This window comes from Fusarium graminearum, chromosome 2 (genome assembly GCF_000240135.3).
Source record: "Fusarium graminearum PH-1 chromosome 2, whole genome shotgun sequence".
In the NCBI taxonomy this organism is placed as follows: domain Eukaryota; kingdom Fungi; phylum Ascomycota; class Sordariomycetes; order Hypocreales; family Nectriaceae; genus Fusarium; species Fusarium graminearum.
This window is the reverse complement of record NC_026475.1, coordinates 7,783,609-7,808,607: the sequence shown is the minus strand read 5'-3', so window position 1 is coordinate 7,808,607 and position 24,999 is coordinate 7,783,609. Positions and strand designations below refer to the sequence as shown.

Genomic DNA, 24,999 nt, shown 5'->3' with positions numbered 1-24,999 from the left:
TGTACAAATGAAAGAATTGATTGACTAGTCCATATATCATAATGCGTAAGTGAATAATACAATCTGCCATTTGATCCCAAACGACAAATGAAAGAAAGAAAGAAAGTATAAGGTCAGCGCTTGCTAAGAAACCACCATCGCCTACAACTGCCTCAGGCAGATAGCCACATGTTTTGTATCGGTTATGTTTTTGACATTCTAATAGGGCTTCTTGCCAACCACGTTGCCGGCAGCAGTGTATCGTGCAACTGTGTACCAGGCACCCGTCTTGGAATTCTGAGCAGCAGCGATTCCAACCTTGGTGGACTTTTCCCAGACACATTGAGCTGTTGAACTTGTTAGTGGTGAACAGAGTAAGATGGAGCAAAAAACATACTGTAATGGCCATATGAAGAGAAACTGCCCTTGGGAATGGTCTCTCCCTTGTACTTCTTCTTTTCGTTGAGCCTGAGAAATCCGGTTAGCTGTGTTGGCGTGCAACTCTGAAAGATCAACATACCAGCTCTGTGTTCCAGCAGTCATGGGGTTCTTGTATCCATCACTGGACCAAGCATACGCAAGATTCTCACCCTGGCCAGGGCGGGTCTTGGCTTCGGAATGAACCATCTTTCCAGCCTTTGCAATTTTCTTTGCATAGGCAAGAGCATCAGCCTCAAGCTTGGTATCCCACTTGAGGGCAGCGACCTTGACAGCTTTACGGGCAGAATTGTGGCGATTAAGGGCCTCCTTCTGGTCAGAGGTAATGCCTCTGGAGAACAGCTTCGAAAAGGTGCTGCGCTTGTCATTGCTGTTGGAGTCGTCATCGTCCTCATCCTCGGTATCGTTGTCCTTGCCATCGCAGACGATTGGATCGACTCCAAGTTCCATGAAGCTTGTGTCGGCAGCTAGGACGTGGTACTTGGGGCTCGAGCCGCTGGGGACTTTAAAGTCATTATCGACGCTGATTTTGGCCTTGATGCCCTTCTCAGTGCTGTCAAGGGTGCCATCCCTTCCATAGGTGAGGTCAATGTCAGCTACATTGCCCGAAGCTGGTGCAGCTAGCACTCCCGAAAAAGAGGATAATGCTAGTAAAATAGGCAAAGCAGAGGAAGATTGAAGTAGAAGCATTTTGTTTGTTGTTGAAGAGTGTTGTCCAATGATGAGTGTGTGTTTTGTTACGTTTGTGTTGATAGTTTGGTTCCCTTCACGTCGACCCTGTGATCTTATATATCCGTTCAATAATAGACTTTTACCACCAACGGCGATATTCGTGTTATACTTTTAAGTTATCTTCCTGACGTCGGTACGTGGCGTTGAGATGCGGGTTGATCAGACTCCGTGTGATCGGCGACCCTTCAAACCCCTTCTCAGGATGACAGGCCGAAACTTAAATACTCAGGAACAAGCTTTAAAGTCACTTTATTCTTGGCGTCTTTAATTTTATGGCTTTTTCAGCTTTTCTACTCCTGATGGTGCAAAGCTACGCATCCAGCGCATGGTGGCCTGTGTGGAAATTCCATAGAATGTCTCAGCTGTTTGCAACTATCGAATTTCCTGTCCATCGCACGCATTCAATTAACAATGCTCGCATATCCCATTTTAGTCACTAAGAGATTGTCTCAAACAATGCCTTTTCTCTCCTTTCATTATGGATAGCATCAGTTGGCAAGTGTGACGAGGATCTTCAGTGCATTATTCAGCCAACACTTTCACATCACGACTCAGCGGCCGTCAAGACGCGAATCCATTAGACCACTGTTAATTTTTAATGATGCACTCCATTCCATCTAGAAACATGGGTACCGGGGTAAGATGGCCTGTGGAACTCAGCCTTACATGAACGACGCTCTTAGCCGTTCACGGATGTATTGCATTCCAACACCATGTCATTTCCAGTTTTTGTGCATTTCGTAACAGCAGAGTCCATGACCAAATCGAAGTCTTGTCATTCTCACGACACAAACTGAAATTCCAACACAGTCATCTGTACCAACAGAGGCTGCCAACATGTCATTCACATATCTACGACAATCCAATATCACCTTTGGCATTACTGCTTTAGGTTGTGGAATCCTGACAAAGAATGTTACACAAACCTTGTGCACAATAAGCTTGTCAGCTTGACTGAAAACGGGTATTCGCCTCAGCGTCGTAACCGTTCGGCCTAAGAGTCTTGACGCAGGGGAATTCCAGGTGGGCGGAGTGTGTCCCATGGCGGGAGATGCTGATCCTGATGACGGCTGTCAACTTTAATGAGAAGGTAGTTTAAACGTGTAAATGTTGCCAGATTGCGGCCGTTGTGACAAGAACGCATAATGAGTATTGAATTGCCACTATATGTCATAAACTAGAGCTTGCACGATTTGCATTGTTTCCTCTCATGTCTGTGCCCAACTGCTCGTATACATTTTATCGCATAACTAGTAACGCTTGTGCAAGGTTGTAAACTTTAGTCCTCTCAGTGAAGATTTTCGGTGCCTTGTGATTTAAATAAACTCATTTCGGCTAGCCCGTTGTTCTTCACTATCTGGCTGTCTCGCTTGGTGTCTATTGTGACTGCTCTTGTAATCATACTCTTTTCAGATATAACTCATCGACTCCAGAATTCGCTTTGCGAGGTACTTGGGGAGGGCGCCTGAGATATGCCAATGCGACCTCATAATATCCATCCATCGCCTCGGGGACAAGAAAACGGGCCTGGAGTGGAACTACAAGCCTTCCTGACTTAGCAATCTGTCGCGTAGGTGCAAACTTTGGGGTTATCGTCATTTGTCGAAGGCGATTAACCAGCTTGAATACGACCACTTCCTCCCAGCCAGTAGTCGCCATTGGAAAAGGTGCAAGAGGTGCATACAACCCAACTTCATAGTTTCCTGCTTCCAGGTAAACTGGCTTGACTTGGCGCAAAGAGCCAAGGCTTTCGACCGGGCCGTCAACGACGCAAACCCATGTCTGAGGAGTGACCATGTTGTAAATCTCTGCCTTCCAAGAATCCGGGGACACCTCCCAGCCTGTCGTGTCACCAGTCTCAAAATCCCCATTGACAAGCCGGTTCATTCCAGGTGGTAGGACAGTGACTGTAGAGATACCATTGGTAGTGACTGTAGGAATTGCCTCCCATGATGTAACTGTAGCTAGAGGAGTTGTGACGATGGTGTTGATCTGCAGTTAAGTGTGAGTATACGCCTACTTTCTTAGAAGCACGATCGACTTACTTCGGTAACTGTCTCTGTGCCAACAACGTGTGTGACGCTAATAGTCGACGCGGGTACGTCGATACAAGAGCATGCCGAAGTAATTCTACTAGCTGGATAGGTAACGCCATTCGTCATGCATTTTGGTGGGTTCGCAGCTACTTGGCGTTTGACAGCGCCGGCAGCATCAGCAGTAACGACGGCCGTGGATGAAGGAACTGTTTCAGTAAACACAGTCGTGGTGTGGACTTCTGTGACTTGAACTGCGATGGTAGTCACAATAGTTTCCAAAGTCGTAGTTCTTATCCTGTCAGTTACCCCTTGTATACCTATGTATGGTGATGGGTTTGACTCACATGGTCGCGATTGAGGTTGCGACTGTCGCCGTGAAGGGCGCAAGGTCTGCACAAAAGTCGCTTGCTTGACTTGAATAACGCTGGTCTATGAAGCATCGGAAGAGATTGTCTCGGTTACATGCTGCGCGTTGATTGAGGTGATTCGGTACTTGTGCCAAGACTCCCAGCCCAGAGGCCCCAGAGATGAGGATGTTGGTGAGTCTCATAGTTTCAGAACTCGGGTCACTTCGAAGTTTATGAGAGAGGCTACTACTAGTTTAATTGTTATATTGCACATATATATATCATACATCATGGCGAGATTCATGAAAAACTTTGTCAGGTCATGTATGGTGGAGCTTCAGCTGGGTCGAGACCAACGGTTTACCTATGAAAAGAGACCTGGTTCAATAGTTTCTTCAATAGTTGCCTCGTTTATTCTTCAGCCCGCCACTTTGCAAGAATCTCACCGCTTGAATCACTGCACATCAATTCTTCTTGTTTATGACAGTCAGCTACAGTGGCTGAGATTGACTAAGATGGGTATCGTTTACAGGATAGTCTTAAAACTATTGCACCAACCAAGATAGAGGTTGACGAAAAAATAGTCATGTTCTGACCTCCTCAACATGTGTTGTTGTTGAATTGAACGAGCAAAAGAGTCGGACTGAATCTGGCGTTGTGTCTTTACTTTCGGCCCAAGTTACAATTCTCATGTTTCCATACAGTGCTCATTAGATATACATGCTGTATTGATAAGATAAAACAGTGATAAGATTAGGAAAACCACCCAAATATCGGTTGTCGGTTAAACATTATCTCGAGCCCACAAACTAAGCGGGTTGATCACACTGTCTAGAGACATCAATGCTCCAGGGTAAAAGGTATAATTACGTGACAATTATTATCTCAGCTACAGATTCAAGAGATTATCCATGTCTTGCCGAAAGAATTCATGATGTTTTCGTAAACAATCGCTTTTCTTACATTTTGTTCAACATATCTCGGGTGTAGATTGTTCGGCCATGCCTTCACTATAGAAGTTATTAATGGACAGCAAACACCACATCAGTGGTATGTCACCACGTTACAGCAAAATCTATATCATCAGTATCCCACTATAAAGCAGTGATACATTCCAATACTATAAATGAAACGCGCTATTACCGAATATTTCCAATTGTTACGATCGGTTCCGCATGCTTAAATGAGCGCGACCCAGCATCAGCTGGTTGAGATTCTACAGGACAAGGATTCAAGATCGTGATTCGCTCGGCAAGTAGCGCAGAAGATTTCTCGGAAATGCGCTCGGGTACGTATACTCCAAACTCAAGACCTGAGATCTCTCTGCCAATCGAACTGGTAAAAGGAAAATAGATGTGTTATCCAAAAGCAAACGATTGTCAATGTATTTACCCAATTGATGTTGATCATCACCGTTAGACGTTTCAACGTTTTGTGACGGATAACCATGGCCCATGTAGCAGCACTTCGTGGGGTAACATTCAATTGAGCAAATCAAGCACCTCGAAATATCCCATCACATGCGAGCACTTTCCAAATACCTTATCGCGTGCCTTCCGTTATGAGCAAAAGATACACATCGGAGGGAGGCTGAATCTTGTGTGGTCGAGATCGATCTAGTTAGAACTGAGGCTGCGCACCTCCGCGGTGGAAGTAGTGTTCGTGATGTGTCAATTAATAAATAATGAAACATAAAAGATGAATCTGTTGCTTATCTGTATAAAGTACGTACTAAGTCTGTACAACCTTGGCCGCCGGCCAGTCGCGAAGCATTTCTTTTTCGCTCGCTTCAGAGTCGCAACTGATAAGGGCGCTTTTGAGACTGGGGGTTAGCTGCAACTCTCAACCAATCATGTCCATGACGGGGACTTCTTATCTTGATGAACCCCCCATGGGGAAGTCTTATCACCCTCGACAGAACCCGAGAGATGCTTATCTACGCCCGCCGGCACTCGCAGAAAAGACTATCACAGCGTTGCAGAAATGATGCACATATGAGTCGTGATACAGTAATTATATATATGAATGAGATGATCAGAACTAAACACGAAAAATCTCACCCAAGGTGCTTGTGATACACATAAAATTGACCCAGCCTTATACCACCCTGCAAATACATCACAATGGCTGGCGGTGGCGGTCCCTCCTCCGGCACAGTAGAGCCTCCTCTGAGCCAGGCCTACGGCTATGGCATCGTGCTCGGCATTGGCTTTCTATTCGCCCTCGGCATGATCTTCACAACATATGTTTTGAAAAAGTACAACCATGAGAAGCAAACTTCGGAAATGTTCAACACGGCCGGCCGAACTGTCAAGTCTGGTCTTGTCGCTTCAGCCGTTGTTTCCAGTTGGACCTGGGCTGCTACTCTGCTTCAATCCTCTGGTGTTGCTTACCGCTACGGTGTCTCGGGCCCGTTTTGGGTAAGTCATGGACCGAGAATAGTTATTGTTGGCAATCAATTAACAAAAATCTAGTATGCCTCTGGTGCAACAGTTCAGATCATTCTCTTTGCCACAATCGCCATTGAACTAAAGAGAAGAGCACCCAATGCGCATACCTTTCTTGAGGTTATTCGAGCTCGCTATGGCCGCATTACCCACTGCGTGTACATTTGTTTCTGTCTTTTCACCAACATTCTTGTTACCGCCATGCTTCTCACTGGTGGTTCTGCTGTGGTCACATCTCTGACTGGTATGCACACCGCTGCTGCTTGTTTCCTACTGCCTCTTGGTGTTGTCATATACACCATGTTTGGAGGGTAAGTTCACTCCCACAATTGTACATGATGGTTAAGGTTTTATCTAACACGTGGACCAGAATCAAAGCCACGTTCCTGACTGATTATGTAAGTAACCAACACCGTTACACCTCACACACTGATACACACAATGACAAACATACTGACTTCTCAAGGTCCACACTGTTATTATCCTTGTGATCATTCTCATCTTTGCTCTTACTGCCTACGCAACCGGTACTGAGTTGGGATCGCCCAGCGCAGTGTACGATGCACTTAGCAAGGCTGCCAAAAATCACCCCGTTGAAGGAAACGCAGAAGGGTCATATCTCACCATGAGATCCCGCGAAGGTATCATCTTCTTCGTCATTAATATAGTAGGAAACTTCGGCACCGTTTTCTGTGATAACGGATATTACAACAAGGCTATCGCGGCTCATCCAGTCGCCGCACTTCCTGGATACATCATCGGTGGCCTTTCCTGGTTTGCCATTCCCTGGCTCTGTGCGACTACCATGGGTCTCAGCGCCCTAGCTCTTGAGACAAGCCCGTCATTCCCTAGTTATCCTAACCGAATGGACCCTGCTGATGTCTCGGCTGGTCTTGTCCTACCGTACGCTGCTGTTGCTCTGTTGGGCAAATCCGGTGCTATCATCACCTTGATCATGATTTTCATGGCTGTTACCTCTGCTGCTTCAGCTCAGCTCATCTCCGTTTCTTCAATCTTCACCTACGATATCTATCAGTAAGTCTTACTGCCTTTCATATCATGGATTCATCTAACGTCTTGTCAGAACCTATGTCAACCCCCAAGCCTCTGGCAAGAGACTTATCGCCATCTCGCACACAACCGTCGTTATGTACGGTCTCATCATGGCCAGTTTCAGTGTCGGTCTTCACTACATTGGTATTTCCATGGGCTGGCTATATGTCTGGATGGGCGTCATGATCTCCGCAGCCGTTATTCCAGCTACGTTGACCCTTCTGTGGAGTCGCCAGAACTGGATTGCCGCTGCTGTCTCCCCCATTCTTGGTCTTGTCTGCGCTCTCATTGCTTGGACTGTTACCTGCTCTAGGGAATTCGATGGCGTTCTTAGCGTCGACAACTTGGGCTCCAACAACCCTATGCTCGCAGGAAACGTCGTCGCGCTCTTGAGTCCTGTGATCTTTGTGCCAGTCTTGACTTTCGGCTTTGGCGCCGATAAGTACGATTGGGCTTCCATGGCGTCTATCAAGCAAGCAGACGATGCTACCGACTCTAACGGCGATTCGGAGACAGCCGTTGCCACCAGCTTTGCTGTGGCGCCCGAGGAAGACATGGCCAAGTTGAACAAGGCTTCCAAGATTGCCAAGACGATGACGGTCTGCATGACAGTAGCATTACTGATTCTCTGGCCAATGCCTATGTACGGATCTGGCTATGTGTTTTCCAAGCCCTTCTTCACTGGCTGGGTCACCGTGGGCATCATCTGGTTGTTCGGCAGTTCGATTGCAGTTGGTCTGTTCCCTCTCTGGGAAGGCAGACAGAGTATCGTTCGTGTCACAAAGGGAATGTTTGGTATGGGAGGAAAACATGACACGGAAGAGATTCAGGGACAATCCGTGAAGGAGGAGAAGATTGAAGAATTTGATAAGCAGTAGATACCACAGGAGTTATTGATTATTCATCCAAGACACTTGTATGGTCTTGACTAGCAGTCTATCTATTAGTGGAGACAATAATGTTATGTCCCAAGTCCATGATGGTGATATTAAAGAGTGGAGTTGAGATTTGTAATGACGCTGGCTCGGACATCCGAGCAGCCTATAAAACCATCGCGCTGGTTTCTCAGCAACGCATTAAAAAAAATCATCACGCCCCGAACATAATTCAATCATCGTTTATATATTAAAAAAAAGCATTTCCAAATGTTTATCATCAATCTGGCGTTCACCGCACCAATTAACCCATCGGGTATCTCTCCTGTCCTCACAGAAGCCCAAGTATGGAAAGGCCTCCAGCGCAAAGTCCGCAAAGCACACGAATTCGTCGCACCCATTCTCAAATGCGAAGTTATTAGTGAAGAAGAGACCGAAACAGGAACAAAAGTCACACGTCAAGTCACCTTCGCCGAAGGTGCACGCGGTGACACCGATGCGGTTGTGAAGGAGATAGTCCACGAGTTTGCCCCAACCCGTGTCGATTTCCGTCAACCAGACGGCAGCAACATCTACAACATCGTCAGCGTGGACGAAGATGGTAACTTGCTCATGACCTATGCTTTCGAATGGCGACACCCAGAGCTTGATGCAGAGGGCGAGAAGGCAAAGGAACAGCGGGAGAAATATTCTAAAGTAAGTCTTGTCTGTCAAGATCTGCAACACGAAGAACTAACGAGTATCAAAAGATGGCCCAGGTAGCTGTTCATGGTTCTATCGATACTATTCGCAAGTTGGTGAAGGATGGCGAGCTTTAATCGGAAAGAGAAGGCTGTATAGAAGAGAAGAACATGGCTATATAAGCAAGGGGAAATACAATTGTCTTATAATATTTTCTAAATTGAGAGGTCCTGATTATAGAAAAATAGTTTGTGACCTGATGAAGTCCTCATTAGTTTCAGAAGTCCTCCGAATAGGGACGATAACAATACTATAAAGAACAACGTCCTGGCTAAAACCAATTTCTGCAAGGTCTTCCTGAATTCTGTCCTTGAGCCTTGTCCTCATATCCTTGAAGCCATCTTCGTTGTCTCGGGACACTACATCATCCCAGCTCATGCCACGTCGTTTTAGGATAAACTGGACCGAGTCAATGTCATGGAAGTCGTGAATATCTTGAAACTCCTCAATCGACATGTGGTTGAAAGCCCCGCGATGATCCCATCTTCGAAAGGTTCCAGGAGATATCTCTACTTCGTATTTTATATTCACTCTTCGCTGTGCGTTGTTGGTTTGTAGTACTGGTCGTGGACGAGGAGGCGGTGGCATGACCATGATCGGTTCGTCAGCCTCTCCTGAGAGAATTCTGTCTTCTGTAGACAGGCGTGCTACATCCTCAGAGATAGAACTTGGCCTTGAGTTGTGCCGAACACTCCCAGTATTTCCTGATGAGATGGCCTTGCGAGGTCGAGGGGTTCCGAGGTCTGGGCTACAACGCCATTCTGATTTTTTCCGCTTGCTTAGAACTGGAGAACCCCAACGAGGTGAGTTAATTCCTGCCTCGCTGTCTGATGTACCAAAAGGAGAACTATGATGAACCGCACGCTCACTCATCGGGGCGACGGGGGCTAATGGTCTGGAAGTTGGACCTGAACTTTCGTTTGGAAGGCCTAATAAAGGGTTGGAATCTTGGGGAATGTCAAAAATTGTGCAGGAACGGTCGCTAGTTGTGGAAATCTGTTCCTGTTAGCTGTATACATTTGACAGCTGCCATGCTCTGTGTCCAGAAATAAGGCTTGCAACGGCGCAACGTACGGGGCTTGAGGGAACGCGATACGGATTTGAGGGACGGAAAATGTCGTCGTACTGGTCATCTTGGTGTCGAGGCCCCATCATATCATTCATAGTAACGTCTCCAGTGTGGGTCGTGGTTGTCCTGGTCGAACTGAATCAACGTACATATTAGTTCAAAGCAGCCAGTATGTGTCGATTGGATGTGTTACCCTGGGCTGATTGTTCGACTTGGGCATGGAGTCGTCCGAGACGCCATTCTTTTTCTTGGAGTGGAGCCGGGCTCCTTTCGAACTTGTTGGTTATGACGGAAAAACAATTGACGCATGTGTCTCATGATTCTGACGAAGGGTTAGCAGAGTGTGTGATATTCCGAAGTTTGATGATAGAGACACATACTGAATGTGATTCTCCGACCATTTGAGCTTTTTGACAGTCCCTGAACCTGCAGTGTCTGGCCAAAATCGCTTTGCCCAACCACGCACCTCCAAGAACTCTTCTGCCATTCGCCGAAGAGCGTCTTGATGGGTAGGATTTGTCCATTGTGTAAATACAGCCCCTGGAGTACCATTGGCGGTCTTGTAGTCTTGATGGAACTCCTTGACAACTCTCCGAAATATCTTGCTTTCCTTGTCGCCAGGTACGCCTACACCGAGTTTCGATCGGATAGCCTCGATCGTTGGGACATTCTTAACTTTGTCTTTTCTCATTGCACCGTAAAGAACACAATGTTCAGTGGCCACGAAAATCAAAGAACTGACAATGCCAAGGTGGTGATATTGTGTATTTAATTATTGATACGAAAACAAAGAAGGTTCACCGATTTGGAAAGGGGAAACTGATACAAATAGTATATGGAAGAAGGCTGAGTTTTGTTTAGCAGAGACATACCCATGGCGAGAGAACTTGGCCGACCAATCTTCATAGTTTGCCTTGGATGGGGTTTTTATGCAGAGTAAATCGGTTGTAACATCATGGGCAGGTTCAGACCTTCAGGCCTCAAAAAAGGCCATAGTTTGCTCCCAGCTTCGGAACTCTAGCAAAACAGCAACCAATCGTTGTTAGCATCGTTGCTGTAAACATTCTACATTTCGATCTAATTAAAATCATTCGAAACGGTGTTTTATTGAGCAAAGTACATTTCTTACAAAATACAGAGATCATCATTTCAACAGTCATTTTTGGAAGTTTTGTTGGTTCACAACCAACATAGTTGAGAGAGACCGCAGTCAACACGTGTCTCGAGCCACTGGGAAGCATTTTTATTCTTCGATTCTGCCTTGTCGTCTAAAAATAGTAGCATTTGTGTTTTGGCATTCTTTATGTCTACTAAGGTTGAAATATTGGCCTTAGGATTTTGACTTGTCCGTTTTGTGAACGATGACTTGTAAAATTAATCGCGTGCAGACGCCTCATGTTTCACTTAACGCTGAGCACAGACTTAGATCAGAGTCGGCATTGAGATTCACAAGACAGGATCCATTGGCATGTCTGTTTCTAGTCTGATGTATTTACTTTTGTATGACATAGGATTGATGCTTGGCTATCTTCCACTTTTTACCCTATGCTATTCTCAATTCGCATGGTTTGTTTGTGTTGAAATTGATGGCTCCATAGGTATGTTGACATATTAAAAAGTCCATCAGTCCTTTGTATGGAACATATCATTGCACACTTTTAGAACTGAGGTTCTGGGAACTGAACGCATGACTTGTCGAGCTGTTGTCTGTATACTCAAGTTTCAATGCGGAATACAATGCCACGATAAAGCCCTAACCGAGCTAAATTTTACCACTAAGAATCGCTATCTTTAGTGGTTTCCTCATAATCATAGGAGACCTTTCAACCCACACTGTAAAAACACTCAAAGGCCCGCATGGCATGTCACGGTAGCGTTCCCAAATAAAATGGAACAAGGGTTGCAAGAAGAATGGATATCCTGACTCGCGGAATATTGCATCTTATCTTCATCAAATGCGAATTTGCCCGGTTGTCTTTGTCATGCATGATTTGGCATCTTTCTAGACAGAAGTCTAGCAGTAAACTAGTCCACTAGCCCATACCTTATTTCATCCTTCACTTTAGAGAGCTTTAGTAAATTCCTCTATTAACAACTTAGGACTGCACGACATTGCGTTGCTGCTGTGAACTAACTATACCGCTGTTGCTGGGGAGCAGCAAGAATGGAGCTTAAGAAAAGGAAGAAAAAAAGACGCAATTTGACGATCTCTACTGTCAGTACCGTGGATATGACAATCCTTGTAAAACAAAACACTAGTCGAATAATGTTTTTAAGCTTGAACAAGCTAAAGAAGCAAGCTTATCCTTTTCATCATCGGAGCAAACAGTTACGCAAGTATCTTCTGTCAACCAAACCCCATCAGGCAGGTCGATATGGTACCGATTGCTCCTCTGTCAACCCCGCAGTGTAGCCAAGTAGCCAAGACAGCTTACACATTGGCCAGCTTTGGGGAGCTGCCCAACATGGTTACAATAGCCAGTCTCGGCGAGATATGACGACATGCAAGACAAGCTATCCCAAGCTCACCATCGTAAGCTTACTGGCTAGGAAAGGAAGTTCACCCAGAAAAGTAAATCGTGATAGCGATTTGCACAAATCATGTCTCTCTTGGTATGCGATGCGAGCCTGTTTCTTAGGAAATACCAAGGACCTAATTGATGTCCGTACGCGATGGTACTATTGCAGCTTGACATGACACCGCATGTTGGGGGCCCTGGGCCTTTTGCAAGACGAGATGCATTTATACCCAGCACTGCCCGCCTGCCCCTCACAGGAAGAGCTTTTGAGTGATACCGGGGATTGCAATTGACATTGGTCTTCGTTTCAATATGCATTTTCGACAGCTCTCTGTGCTTACGGCACTTATTGCCGGCGCATCCGCGTGCCAGCGTGATTTAGTCTTGAGCAAACGCCATACCCATCGCCAGCCACTCATCAGGCGCAGCGACACTGCTTGGCCTCCAGTCTTGACAGACCAAGAAACCATTCTGGTTAATGCCTTCGATAACTCGTCTATTGATGAGTGGTCTGACTACTACGGTCACCAGAACAAACTGGCTGGCCAAGGTAAAGAGGCTGCTCAATGGACAGCGGATCGATGGACTGAGAGTGGATTCGAGTCGCATCTTGCCGAGTACCACGTCTTCCTCCGATACCCTGTGAGCTCTTCGTTACACGTCACCAGTGCCAATGGCACCACGAGCGAGATCAACATCAAGGAAGATGTTCTCCCCGAAGATGACGTGACCAACCGCACTGAGATCTCTCAACAAACTTTTTTGGCTTATGCACCAGGCGGCAATGCATCTGCCGAATACGTTTATGCTGGGTATGTTTAACAGAATAGTGCATTGTAATTAATGTTTCTAACTCTACGAACTAGTCGAGGTTCAATTGATGACTTTGACCGACTGGTCGAGCTTGGTGTCGAAGTCAAGGGCAAAATCGCTCTGATCAAATACGGTGGTCTCTTCCGTGGCCTCAAGGTTAAGAATGCACAGGATCATGGTGCAATTGGTGCTGTCATCTTCATTGATCCAGGTGATGATGGAAATATGACAACAGCCAAGGGTGTTGAGGCTTACCCAGGTACGACAGTCCTCTTAGCTCTCACCGTGCTTATACTGACACTATCTTCAGACGGCCCTGCCAGAAACCCTAGCGCTGTCCAAAAAGGCTCAACTCTCTTCCTTTCCACTCGCACTGGTGATCCCACAACCCCAGGTTACCCTTCAAAGAAGGACTCGCCTCGCGCAGATATTTCCGAAGTGATCGCCAAGATCCCAGCTATCCCAATCTCATACTCGGCTGCCGAGCCTCTGCTGAAGGCTCTCAATGGCCATGGTGTCACAGCAGAGAAAGTTAACCGCACTGCGTGGGTAGGCGGCCTCGATGCTGACTATAGCTCTGGACCGGCTCCTGGTGTGAAGCTTTCTCTGAGCACCGAGACCCGTGACACGATTGAGCCTGTACACAACGTCATCGGTGTTATCAATGGAACCAACGCAGACGAGACAGTCATCATTGGTAACCATCGTGATACTTGGATGGTTGTAAGTTAGCCCTTGTCTATATAATTAGAGGTCATTACTGATTCTTTCAGGGCGGCAACGGAGACCCCAACTCTGGCTCTGCTATCCTTATCGAGCTTGCTCGTGCCTTCAAGAAACTCGCAGACTCTGGCTGGAAGCCTAAGCGCAACATTGTCCTCGCATCTTGGGATGCTGAAGAATGGGGCATCATCGGATCTACCGAGTGGGTCGAGGAGCACGTCAACTGGCTCACCGATACAGCAGTCACTTATCTCAACATTGACGTAGCTGTCAGTGGTCCCCGCCCTAACCTCGGTGCTTCGCCTGAGCTCAACACGTTTGCCACCGAGACCATGAAAAAGGTTATCCACCCTAACTTTGGAGGCTTCAACAAGTCCCTCTACGACGCTTGGCATGATGCCAGCGAAGGAGATATTGAAGTTTTGGGCAGTGGATCTGATTACACTGCATTCTTCCATCGTGGTATCAGCTCTCTTGATACAGGAAGCAGTGGAGGTCCCACAGACCCCATCTGGCACTACCACTCCAACTACGACTCGTACCACTGGATGTCAACTTTGGGTGATCCCGGTTTCCATAGCCATGTCTCACAAGGACAGTACCTGTCTCTTCTTGGATACCACCTGGCCACCGACGAGATCCTGCCCTTCGACACACAGAACTACGCCAAGGAGCTTCGCGCCTACTATGAGGACCTTGTGGAGTTTACTGAAGGCAAAGATGCGGATCTTGACCTCGAAGAGCTTGACAAGGCTATTGAGACCTTCAAGAAGGCTGCCGATGAAGTCAAGGCTTTGGAGGAGCGAGCCAGAGAGTCAGATGACGAGGACCTCAAGAAGGTCGTCAACCACAAGTACCGTGACTTCCAGCGTGGCTTCATCTCACAAGATGGTCTGCCAAATCGTGACTTTTACAAGCACGTTGTCAACGCACCGGGTCTCGACACTGGTTACGCCGCCGTTACCTTCCCTGGTATTACGGAGGGAGTTCTGTATGCTGATAAGGGTAACTTTACTCTTGCTCAGGAGTGGGTTGGAAAGACTGCTCGTGGCATTGTCCTTGCAGCAAAGATTCTCAAGACATAGAGAGGTTTAGACTTTAACGGGAGTGACGAGCACTTCTCCCCTTCTGCTTTTTCATGACAATCTTTTATACGCATTACGAACTCATGGATATGGTAATGATAGTTTTTATTTATTTAATATTCTTTGGGGATTATTGGGCTGGTGTCGGCTTGGGGTTTTATACATGCGAGGAGTTGGATAGGCACAGCAAACGAAGAGCAACTCTCATTTGTCAGAGAATTGGAAGTTGTAGAAATAGTTTATTTCGAATTATCACGACAAACCGAATCCTTCAATATAAAACATATGTCCTCCTGTGGATCATGCATCTAAGGCGCAGTCCTCGCGTACAGCTTTGGAGATGTAACACAAGCTGTTCCGTATATCATCGGGTTTGTGAAAATGTCCGGTAGTTTGGCATTGGTTACTCAAGTGCCGAAACCTGTCGTGCCATGGCTCTTGGCGTTGTGGGTTATCTTGGCGCCGAGTATTCCAGAATACGAAATGTCCAACGACATGTGCCTTTTGGTAAGTCACGATTCATATGTTATACGACTCTGAATGTTTGATTAAAATAAACAATAAGAGAACTGAGTCACATTAGTAACGAAAAAGGTTCACTAGAGCGAGAGGTAAATCGCGAACGCAACAATTGCCTCGATTTACGAATACAACAAAGATCGGTCTGGGAAGTGGTGAACACAAATATCTAGAACCTCATCAACTGGTCGGATGCGACGGAACTGAAGGTGTCTTGCGTGAACCAACACAACATCAGCCATATTGTGCAAAAGGTCCGGTGGTGTGGTAGAGTAGCATTGGATGCATGCCTCGACCAGAATTACTAAACCGATCCAGCGGGTGTCGGTCAGCGTCCAATCCTCTTTGCTCGAATCTCCGCTATTTAGAATAAGAAGTTCAGCGTTCTTTGGAATCTCAAAGAGGGGTGGCATGCAGTAGTGGATTTGCTATCATGTCGCAATTGACAAAGAACAGTTATCTCGACATCTTAACAACCCCCTCGAACACCTTTTGCCACGTGTGATATGCACAACGCTTGGTCAGCCTAAACTCAGCAGTCACTACGTCGATGGCGCTTTAGTTCCAGAGTGCAAGGGGAGCAGCCAAACCTTTACATATTGTTAAGAAGCTATGCTGTTGTCCAACACAACAAACCAAAGTTTGACAGAGATACAGGACATGAACTTCAGTCTTGTCCTCTATCGTGGCATCTGGAATGATTGATGCGAATATAAAAGATCAGTCGGGTAGGCCGGATTCACCACGCAGTTACCGGTGAGGAGCCCCCGATTGGCATGCAGCCATGCAACCATTGTACCCCAACCTCGTCCTCTCTAGCCTAGAGAGTTAAGCTTAGCCACCAAGCTTAGCTTACTAGCTTACCCCCGTTCTGAGCTTATGCCCCTGCGCCAGCCGTGACTAGCAAAGGATGAGCGTTGCATTGTGTCAGCCAAGGGAAGAGTCCAGAGGTAATCACCTGGTCAATTACGCTTCTCTTTTAAGTACTGACTCCCGATACTACGAACCGGAGAGATCAGCACTAACTAAGTTGCACTTCTCAAAGTCCGATGACAGGCCAAGTCTATCGATGATGCTTGTCTAGTTTGCGGGGAAGAAGTGCTGACGCATTTGTTTACTAGTGCTGTAATTAATGCTGTAACGCAAAGATAGCTAGAGGGGGGGGGGACGACACGACAGGGTTCAGCGCACTGAACGTCCTCTGATCGTTAGATGGATGTTCTAATTTCCAGGCATTAGAAAGCCACTCAACTGCAAACATTAATTCACATTCTCGTGATTAACAACAATAAACAAAAGGACTGGCAAGCCACGAGTCGCACAACGGGTTCCCAACACGGCGGATCCTTTGAGGCATGCGGATCGGCTTCATTCATGTCAGATTTGGGGTCACAGCAGCTATTCAGGCTGATACGTGACCTATCAAAGGGTTGCACTCGGCGCTCAATGTTGACTCGGAGCATTGACATTTTCACATTTCATATTCCCTGTTTTCCGAGACAACAAGTGATCGGCACTCGTAAAAGCCCCTGTCGTCCAATTACAGCCAAGGGCTGGGCAAGAAAGCTTGTCTCTCCCTCTCCCCGATATTGTTTCGACCTTCCCGGAAACGCCTAGACCGCGCATCGCAGATCTCCATCTGTCCCTCTCTCCCTCTCCCTCTGAAAGACTTTCCTCATGGCCCTCCCGTTTGCGATCCCCCGCATTGTCCTGTTGGTGGATGGTTGTTTGGGGGTTTGCGGGCGTTGACGTACAGGACGGAGAAGGGTCAATGTCAATCACCCCGAGGCTCGTCAACTGGGAAACAAAAAGGAAAGCCTTTTTCCCTATTTTCCCCTTCCCCTCATGTAGCTCGACCTCCCTGTCGAAATCTCTCCGCGGAGTCATCGTATTTAGAGCTTGCACCGCACGTGCGTTCTTGGTTTCAACTCAACCCCTCTTGGATGTACAGTATCGGTACAAGATAAGCTTCCAATCCTGCGCCATGACGATTACGACCGATAGCAGCGTTACGCCGCCCAATGAGCGAGAAAAGCCTACAGTTGTTGATCTTGAGAATGTTACTTCTGAGAAGGTCTCGCCTACTGCTGCTCTCGATGCTGAACGCAATGCGCTTTTAGCAAACCTGCCTGACCCTGATGCAGGGAAGAGCGACGAGGAGCGCCGCGAAATTGTAGGCAGCTACTGCATCGACATGTACATTCGTGTTACTAACAGCGTTGCAGGACAAGAAGCTTATGTGGAAAGTTGACCTCTGGCTTATTCCATGGCTCTCCCTCCTCTACCTTCTTTCCTTCTTGGACCGAACCAACATTGGTAATGCGCGTCTGGCACACATGGAAGACGATCTGGGCATGGAACCTGGTGACTACAACTTAGCCCTTACCATCTTCTTCATCAGTTATGCCTTCTTCGAGCCCATTACAAATGGTCTTCTCAAGCGATTGACACCGCGCATTTTCTTCACTGGAATCATCATCGCCTGGGGAGCCGTCATGACTCTCATGGGAGTATGTCACAACTTCCCAGGCCTTCTTGCCGCACGGTTCTTCCTCGGTATTGCCGAGGCTGGTCTGTATCCCGGAGTGAACTACTATCTCGGATGCTGGTACAAGTCTTCCGAGATCGGTGCCCGAGCTGCCATCTTCTTCTCAGCTGCTGCTCTGGCTGGTTCATTCGGTGGTCTTCTCGCTGCTGCCATTGCCAAGATGGACGGCATCGGCGGTCGACCCGGCTGGGCTTGGATTTTCATTCTCGAAGGTCTTGCGACCGTTGTTGTAGGTGCCTTTTGTTGGTGGATGGTCTTTGATTGGCCCGACACTGCTCGCTTCCTCACTCCGGAGGAACGCGTTCGTGTTCAGCGCCGCCTCATCATGGACCGACAGGGGAAAACTGCCGAGGACTTTGACAAGCGCCACATTTGGGCTGCGCTCAAGGATTGGAAGACGTATGGGTACATGGTCATCTACATGGGCTGCCTGATGCCATTGTATGCTTTCTCCCTCTTCTTGCCCACCATTCTGCTTGGTATGGGCCACGTGGGCACCAAGGCACAGCTGCTTTCCGTTCCGCCATACGCGTGTGCTGCTGTAGCCACTGTTGTCGTTGGCTTTGTGGGAGATCGTACCAAGTGGAGAGGTTACTGTAACATTGCGACTGTTTCTGTAGGAATTGTTGGCTTCGCCATGCTTCTTGGTTCAGCGGATCCCCATGTTCAGTACGGTGCCGTCTTTCTCGGTGCCATGGGTAAGTTTCCTCAACAGTTGGAAGACATTTTGCTGACCATTACAAGGCATCTACCCAACTGTCTCCAACACAGTTTCTTGGGTCAACAACAACATTGAAGGTTCCCTCAAACGTGCAATTGTCCTAGGAATGGTTGTCGGTTGGGGCAACATGAATGGTGTTGTCTCATCCAACATTTACCGTGCGCCCCAGCAGCCTCGCTACTTCACCGGCCACGGCATGGTACTTGCCTACCAGGTCATCTTCCTTCTCGGCGGCTCCATATTTATGCACTTTGCACTACGCCTGGAGAACCGACGTCGTGAGAGGGGATCTTTGGATGCCAAATACGCTGCTATGACAGAGGAAGAGAGGTGGATCAGCGGTGATGTGCGTCCAGACTTTAGGTACACCTTGTAAAAGGCCAAGGGTTGTTGCGTTTTGTTATGAGACATTTGCTTGTTGCCATCTATCATTATATCCATTTAGCTGAGAAGTATATCTGCTCATATCTATCTGCCATTTCAGAACATGTATTTAGCCATACTCCCAAGCATGGAAGCGATTATATACTGCTTTTGTCTTCGAACTTATTTTGTCATCTTCTCACTCCTCGTTGAGTCTCGCTATCGTGTCAGTACACAGCCCCGTACACAACTGTCTTTCAAAAGCATCCGGGTGCTGTGCTTACATGTGCACACGTTGTCAGTGACACCCTTCTCAGAGACACATGCGAATATCTGAGACCTAACCGCCTGATCAGCTTCAATGGTATATCTTGCAGTAAGTCATTGTTCTATGGCTGACTGAGACAATAATAGTTTGTAGCAGCTGAGAATTGTATTGAGTGTCTCTCGACACTCAAATCAGATCGTTCAAGATATTTCGCAAAGTTTACAATCTTCCCCTATCTAAGGCTTCGGTAATTAGTTGACCGCTTCTGGCTGGCCATGCAACGTTTCTTGATCAAATTTAGCACCCGGTGCATAGGAGACCGCCAGCAAGCTATTTCTTCTTATTTCAAACGCCTTTCAATGTAGTTGATTAAAAGTTATGACATCGCAGCCAGTTTGAAGACAGGTTAAATTCTTCTAACGGTTACAGGCTACCTAAAGATCTAACCATAACGTTTACTGTGGACGCGGTGATACAGAAATGAGATATGGTTTGGAACATTCTGTTTCAGGTTTTAAACATACCTACCTGTATGAACGTTCTAGACTCTAGCAGTAATACAGAGTGTTTTGCATTAATGTTACCTGTCCAGACGTTGAACTATGCCTACGATACATAGTTAGTGGCAGAGAGTATAAAGCGTCTCTTTCCCTTATCAAGAGACGACTCGAATACTCGACAGACTAAACAACAATCCAACACACCTTTTGCGACCAACACCACAAACCTCCTGGACACCAACGACATCTCGTCAACCATGAAGCTCTCTGTGCTTGTTGCTGCTCTGGCTCTTTCATCCGAGGCCCTTTCTGCATGCGCCAACACGTGGCAGAAATGCAAGCCAGGAGACGCAAACATGTGCGAATGTCAGGGAAGCCACATAGTATGTTTTAACCTTATTGCTAACGCTTGCATGCTATTGCTGACCATTCTATCCAACAGATGAAGTGCCTGCCATCTTTCCCTCATCATGGTAAAAAGAAGTGTGAGTACCACGCATTCTTCACTCAAATACTTACTCGATAAAGAGCCACGCTGACTTATTTCAGTGGTGTTTGCGTATCGGAAGCTGTATGTTTGTCCTAAGAATTGGCATCGTGAGTGTGTCAATGGAAAGTGCGTCAGGATGAAGCCAATGCCCACTCCTACCTAGTGACTCGAAACTGCTCATACGAGTCAGTTGGTAAGCTTCTAGACAACAGTCTATGCGTTTTGGATGTATGGGTCGAGAATGATCAAGATAGATTTATGAAGGCTTTTTTCTTTTGAGTGTATTCTTTTTTCAACTTCATGTAACTTCTGCTTTTTTGACCTTGCAAATGACTCAGAGACAGCTTCGGTACCATCTTTGCCGTGGCTTCTAAACTGTGCTGTCTCGTTTTGGGTGTAACTTGATGTAGTGTGTGCAATTAAATCACTGTGTAAGTACGTGGTGGTTTTGTAACAGGTCACCAAGTAACATTGGGCAAGTTTGTATTATACGAGCTGTGTACCTGATACAGTTTGGGACAAGTAACCTGATTACGACCGCTTACTGGCCATGTCTGCATGCCATAAACAGAAGGTAACCGAACCATGATACCATGAATCCTGCGCTTTGTAGACACTCCCAAACATCAATCGACCACAAGCACGTTCCATCGGGTTAAGCGTTCATGCGATAGGCTGACACGGTACTGCGGATTACTACTGATGGTAATATCGAATTAGGTTGGAAGCTGTCAGAAAGGAATCATTTCTATCGGATTTCTCATGTGAAAGGAAATTGTATCTCATTTATATCTTCGCTGCTCCATGCAGCCCACCACTCAAGGTCTATAATAGTCCACTAAGCCTTGAATACCTTCTCAACAATCTTCGCCATGTTCTCAGGTTGGCTAGTGATGGGTACATGTCCACTCTCGAGAGTGTGGATTGTGACATCGCGTTGAGTTGAGGCCTTGATGCCTTCAATCATAAGACGCTGGAAAGCGGGGGGGATAACACGGTCTTGTTCGCAGACGATATAGTGCACTTCCACGTCGTTGTAGCCAGGGTATGTCAACTTCTCTTTGAAGCTTGGAGTTGAGTGATCCTCCATCTTCTTGGCTAGTTCCAGCGCTTGATCAGCAGGCAGATCCGAAAATGTTAGCGAAGCATTGACTTCGGCATTGAGGGACATGTAATCGTCCTGTCGACGTTGTCAGTACAGTCTCATGGTATGTCACAGGTCGTTTGTCTAGGTACCTCCATAGTTAAGAAATCAGGCAGGGCTCCTCCGAAGGCCTCAAGGTTGCTTGTACCAGGCTGCAAAACCATCGAGGTCAGATAGACAAGCTTCTCAATTCCTCCCTTTTTGCCCTCCGCTTCGCGAGCCTTTTTTGAGATGTTTTTCAGACTCTCAGTTCCAGGGATACCACCGTATGAGTGCGTCATCAGTACGACGTCCTCCCCCTCATCAAGCAGCTTGGAAACAACGTTGCTGATCTCTTGAGCATCGTCGCTCATGGTCGCAGGTGGACGACCCTCTTTTCTGCCCACTGAAGGGGTGCTGACGACGACGGTCTTGATGTCATGACCCTTGAGAGTCTCGACAAAACCATCGTACATCTTGGTTGGGGCGAAGGAGCCGGGAACAATGACCAGAGTGGGGTTTGCCATGATGGGATAATTTGATGTTGGTGCAGTATTGTTGTGGAAGAAATGCTGAGTCTAGTGGAGAGCAGCTCACGGGGCACAGCATAGGTATATATATGGCTTGTAACAACTAAACCAGTGGTGATCAGTTGTCTTTGTATGATCCTCGGCGGAGATAGCGTTAGTTAGCGTTATGGTTTGATTGGTAAGAAGTGATCCAAACGATGAAACGGTAAGCAGTAAGCCGCAGGTTATACTGGATGAGGTTAACAGGACAGAGTTCCGCCGATTATTCGGGGTTTTAAAATTAGGAAGATTTAATTTGCCTTAGATATGCTAAGCCCTACAAGAAATTACATGACTTGATTCTGACAGTTCTGTCTCTAGCCTTGATAGCGATATTCTTTGCTTGCTTTGGCTCGTAAAGACCATCGCCCAGAAGTGCCCTTACGAGGTACCCCTCATTTATTGACAGGGGCTAGTGTGATTTGAGGAAGGTGGAACAAGAGTCCAATGCAATTGCGCGCTACGCGAGACCACTATCATTTTCTCTTAACATGTCCAATGGAGTTTATGTGCGACCATGGCAGTATCCTGTGGTAGTCACGGACTAATAACCAGAGTTTTGGATAAGGTGCTCAGGTTTGTGTAACATGAACATTGTCTTGCTGTGTTTCCTCTTTCGCCTACCGTCTTGAGTTGTTGCCGGTACAGCGTCTAGCATTGACCTGTCAAAGAACCAAAACCACCTGACGATGCATGAATTTAAAATAACAAGATATAGCCAACAGAACAAAAGTACTACAGAGCACAAATTCTCGCTTTTCAGACTGTGGTACAATGCTGTTTTGCAAAGCGAGTGATTAGTAAGCCCCGAACGATACCTTGCAATACCTGGTCCGGATCTAATCTGGGTGTCGCCAACAGGGAATTTGCGCTCAGTCACCGTCTCGTCTTCAAATGCTAGTATCTTGATATCTTCATGTTTTCATACAATCACATTGGGAACGCACTCGACCCAATGCAAATCCGTCTCCTATATTTACTTCCAGCATCCGACATCAACGACACTATTGAGTCTCGACTCGAGGTTGTTTCACTCGAGCAAAACCCGGTATACGAAGCTCTCTCTTACTGTTGGGGTGACAGTGCTGAGCTTCATGAGATCAAATGCAATAATGAAGAATTCCAAGTCACTACAAATCTTTTCAGTGCACTGCAGCACTTGAGGGATGAGCATTCCGTGCGTACGTTATGGATTGACGCCATTTGCATCAACCAGGAAGACTTGAAGGAGCGTCAATCCCAGGTTCTACTTATGGGAGATATTTATACCAGATCCGACAGAGCGGTTGTCTGGTTGGGTCCCGACCCCGTATCAGATGGAATCAACCACTTGTTTGACCTGATGCAAACGATTCCTGATCTTCCAAGCCCTCACCTCAGCAAACGAGAGACAACATTTTTCGAGATGAACGTGGCTGATCTCGATCAATGGCCTCAAAGGGAAGGCTATGATTATGCTCCGGGTGCGGTCAAGAAAGATTTTGTTATACCGGAGCAAGCAAAGAAAGGTGCAATCGCTTTGCTAGAACGACCATGGTGGACAAGGGTATGGACTGTTCAAGAAATGGTTCTGGCTCCCAGCGCGATCTTTGTGTGTGGCAATTCATCTGCTTCATCAACAGAAGTACGAAAAAGGTGCAACGATATTCTGATGCACTCAGTCAGCGACGCCTTTGATACTGGCGATGTTGATGATGTCGGTGCTTTTGGGGACTTGGTATCTGACGGTGATGGCAAACTTTTCATTGCCATCGTGCGGTTACATCGCAGTTCCGATGCTAAAAAGGATCTTGGGGCAATTCTCCATCTTCATAGGTGGTTAAGAGCGAAAGATCCTAGAGACAAGGTGTATAGCTCTTTAGGTATCGCCACATCAACATACGGCATCGAGCCAGACTACACCGTTTCCACAGTGGAGTGCTACACACGTGCAGCCTTCAAAATTATAAGCGGCAGTTGTTCACTAGACATTTTCAGTGCTCTGGGCATGCCAGCTTGTTTAGAGGCTACCCTGGATGGGTTGCCTTCGTGGGTTCCTGACTGGAGTTACGACTTCTCTAGTATTCCAGACGAAGAAAAAGGTCCCTCTGGTATCAACAATCCTATTATTAGGGAAAATGTTCGAACGCCAATATTGCTAGAGACGAGGGGATCATTTCCCGAGTTCAAGGCGTCGCAATCCAACATGCCTTTCACCACAAGACTTCTTGATGACAGCAAGACACTTGTTCTCAGAGGTTTTATCGTGGATGAGTTGGTTTCTGTTGGCGACAAGCTTGAGTACCCTTGGCCGGGACCTGAGATAGATTTCAACGATGTGTTAGACCCTATTCGCGAGCTCAGGCGAACCTCTAGGATCTGGGGAGGCATTGGACGAGTCATTGATACTATTCAAGGCTGGCAAGATCTCGCTTTCCAAGGTGGAAATATTCAGACGTTGCCAGGTGAAACCCCAATGGACGCTTTCCTCACAACGCTGTTGAGCAATCGGATTAGACTCGATGCTAATCGCCGCGACGTCCTGGATTACCTTGAGCAGAGTATAAGAAGAGGCTTCAAGATGACCAAGACTGGTATTGTCATGCATCAGATGCATCTTCCACAGATAGTACCAAGACTGTACTACAAACTGCTGGGATACAGGAAATTAAGCAGCATAGATCGGAGTGACATGCTCTTGTTTGGAAAGTCTTTCACTGACATACAATGGGCCTTTGATCATAGGATGGGAATGACAAGCTCGGGACATCTCTGCCTAGTTCCTTGGCCCATTCAAGCTGGTGATTGGATTGCGCTGCTTCAGGCTGGGAGGACACCCTACGTGCTGCGAAAAGCTGGAGATAAATGGAAGATTATTGGGGATTGCTATGTTCATGGAATCATGTCTGGGGAAGCTTGGAGTGATGAGAAGTGTGTCGATATTGAGATTGTCTAATTGGAGCGTGAAGGAAAGGTGTGAACAATAGGCCAGGGATGAATAGGTCTCATGGGGGAGCCTTCTTTCGGCAGTCAACAAAGACATGGAACAAAGGCTATACGGT

The 24,999-nt window shown here is 46.9% G+C and overlaps 10 protein-coding genes across 10 annotated transcripts; 6 read left to right on the top strand and 4 right to left on the bottom strand.

Annotated features, from left to right (window-relative positions):
* Positions 1-198: 198 nt before the first annotated feature.
* FGSG_03109 (uncharacterized protein) lies at positions 199-1,107 on the bottom strand (the record flags this gene model as incomplete). Its single annotated transcript, XM_011324359.1, has 3 exons — positions 199-326; positions 377-447; positions 500-1,107. 3 exons carry the CDS (start codon positions 1,105-1,107, stop codon positions 199-201), a joined length of 807 nt encoding a protein of 268 aa, XP_011322661.1.
* A 1,440-nt stretch (positions 1,108-2,547) lies between these two features.
* On the bottom strand, positions 2,548-3,735 carry FGSG_03110 (uncharacterized protein; the record flags this gene model as incomplete). The annotated part of the gene is made up of 3 exons (XM_011324358.1): positions 2,548-3,141; positions 3,195-3,480; positions 3,530-3,735. 3 exons carry the CDS (start codon positions 3,733-3,735, stop codon positions 2,548-2,550), a joined length of 1,086 nt encoding a protein of 361 aa, XP_011322660.1.
* A 1,920-nt stretch (positions 3,736-5,655) lies between these two features.
* FGSG_03111 (uncharacterized protein) lies at positions 5,656-7,910 on the top strand (the record flags this gene model as incomplete). The annotated part of the gene is made up of 5 exons (XM_011324357.1): positions 5,656-5,952; positions 6,007-6,290; positions 6,350-6,377; positions 6,446-7,014; positions 7,064-7,910. 5 exons carry the CDS (start codon positions 5,656-5,658, stop codon positions 7,908-7,910), a joined length of 2,025 nt encoding a protein of 674 aa, XP_011322659.1.
* Positions 7,911-8,177: 267 nt separating this feature from the next.
* On the top strand, positions 8,178-8,725 carry FGSG_03112 (uncharacterized protein; the record flags this gene model as incomplete). Its single annotated transcript, XM_011324356.1, has 2 exons — positions 8,178-8,603; positions 8,657-8,725. 2 exons carry the CDS (start codon positions 8,178-8,180, stop codon positions 8,723-8,725), a joined length of 495 nt encoding a protein of 164 aa, XP_011322658.1.
* Positions 8,726-8,822: 97 nt separating this feature from the next.
* Positions 8,823-10,593, bottom strand: FGSG_03113 (uncharacterized protein; the record flags this gene model as incomplete). Its single annotated transcript, XM_011324355.1, has 4 exons — positions 8,823-9,650; positions 9,723-9,852; positions 10,098-10,392; positions 10,590-10,593. The coding sequence occupies 4 exons, from the start codon at positions 10,591-10,593 to the stop codon at positions 8,823-8,825; spliced, it is 1,257 nt and encodes a 418-aa protein (XP_011322657.1).
* A 1,955-nt stretch (positions 10,594-12,548) lies between these two features.
* FGSG_03114 (uncharacterized protein) lies at positions 12,549-14,857 on the top strand (the record flags this gene model as incomplete). The annotated part of the gene is made up of 4 exons (XM_011324354.1): positions 12,549-13,048; positions 13,103-13,308; positions 13,360-13,772; positions 13,823-14,857. The coding sequence occupies 4 exons, from the start codon at positions 12,549-12,551 to the stop codon at positions 14,855-14,857; spliced, it is 2,154 nt and encodes a 717-aa protein (XP_011322656.1).
* A 2,503-nt stretch (positions 14,858-17,360) lies between these two features.
* Positions 17,361-19,021, top strand: FGSG_12505 (uncharacterized protein; the record flags this gene model as incomplete). The annotated part of the gene is made up of 3 exons (XM_011324353.1): positions 17,361-17,549; positions 17,602-18,622; positions 18,669-19,021. The coding sequence occupies 3 exons, from the start codon at positions 17,361-17,363 to the stop codon at positions 19,019-19,021; spliced, it is 1,563 nt and encodes a 520-aa protein (XP_011322655.1).
* A 1,012-nt stretch (positions 19,022-20,033) lies between these two features.
* FGSG_12504 (uncharacterized protein) lies at positions 20,034-20,545 on the top strand (the record flags this gene model as incomplete). Its single annotated transcript, XM_011324352.1, has 4 exons — positions 20,034-20,159; positions 20,219-20,261; positions 20,326-20,373; positions 20,394-20,545. The coding sequence occupies 4 exons, from the start codon at positions 20,034-20,036 to the stop codon at positions 20,543-20,545; spliced, it is 369 nt and encodes a 122-aa protein (XP_011322654.1).
* A 559-nt stretch (positions 20,546-21,104) lies between these two features.
* Positions 21,105-21,916, bottom strand: FGSG_03116 (uncharacterized protein; the record flags this gene model as incomplete). The annotated part of the gene is made up of 2 exons (XM_011324351.1): positions 21,105-21,446; positions 21,503-21,916. The coding sequence occupies 2 exons, from the start codon at positions 21,914-21,916 to the stop codon at positions 21,105-21,107; spliced, it is 756 nt and encodes a 251-aa protein (XP_011322653.1).
* Positions 21,917-22,475: 559 nt separating this feature from the next.
* FGSG_03117 (uncharacterized protein) lies at positions 22,476-24,893 on the top strand (the record flags this gene model as incomplete). The annotated part of the gene is made up of 3 exons (XM_011324350.1): positions 22,476-22,534; positions 22,700-22,758; positions 22,945-24,893. The coding sequence occupies 3 exons, from the start codon at positions 22,476-22,478 to the stop codon at positions 24,891-24,893; spliced, it is 2,067 nt and encodes a 688-aa protein (XP_011322652.1).
* Positions 24,894-24,999: the final 106 nt, after the last annotated feature.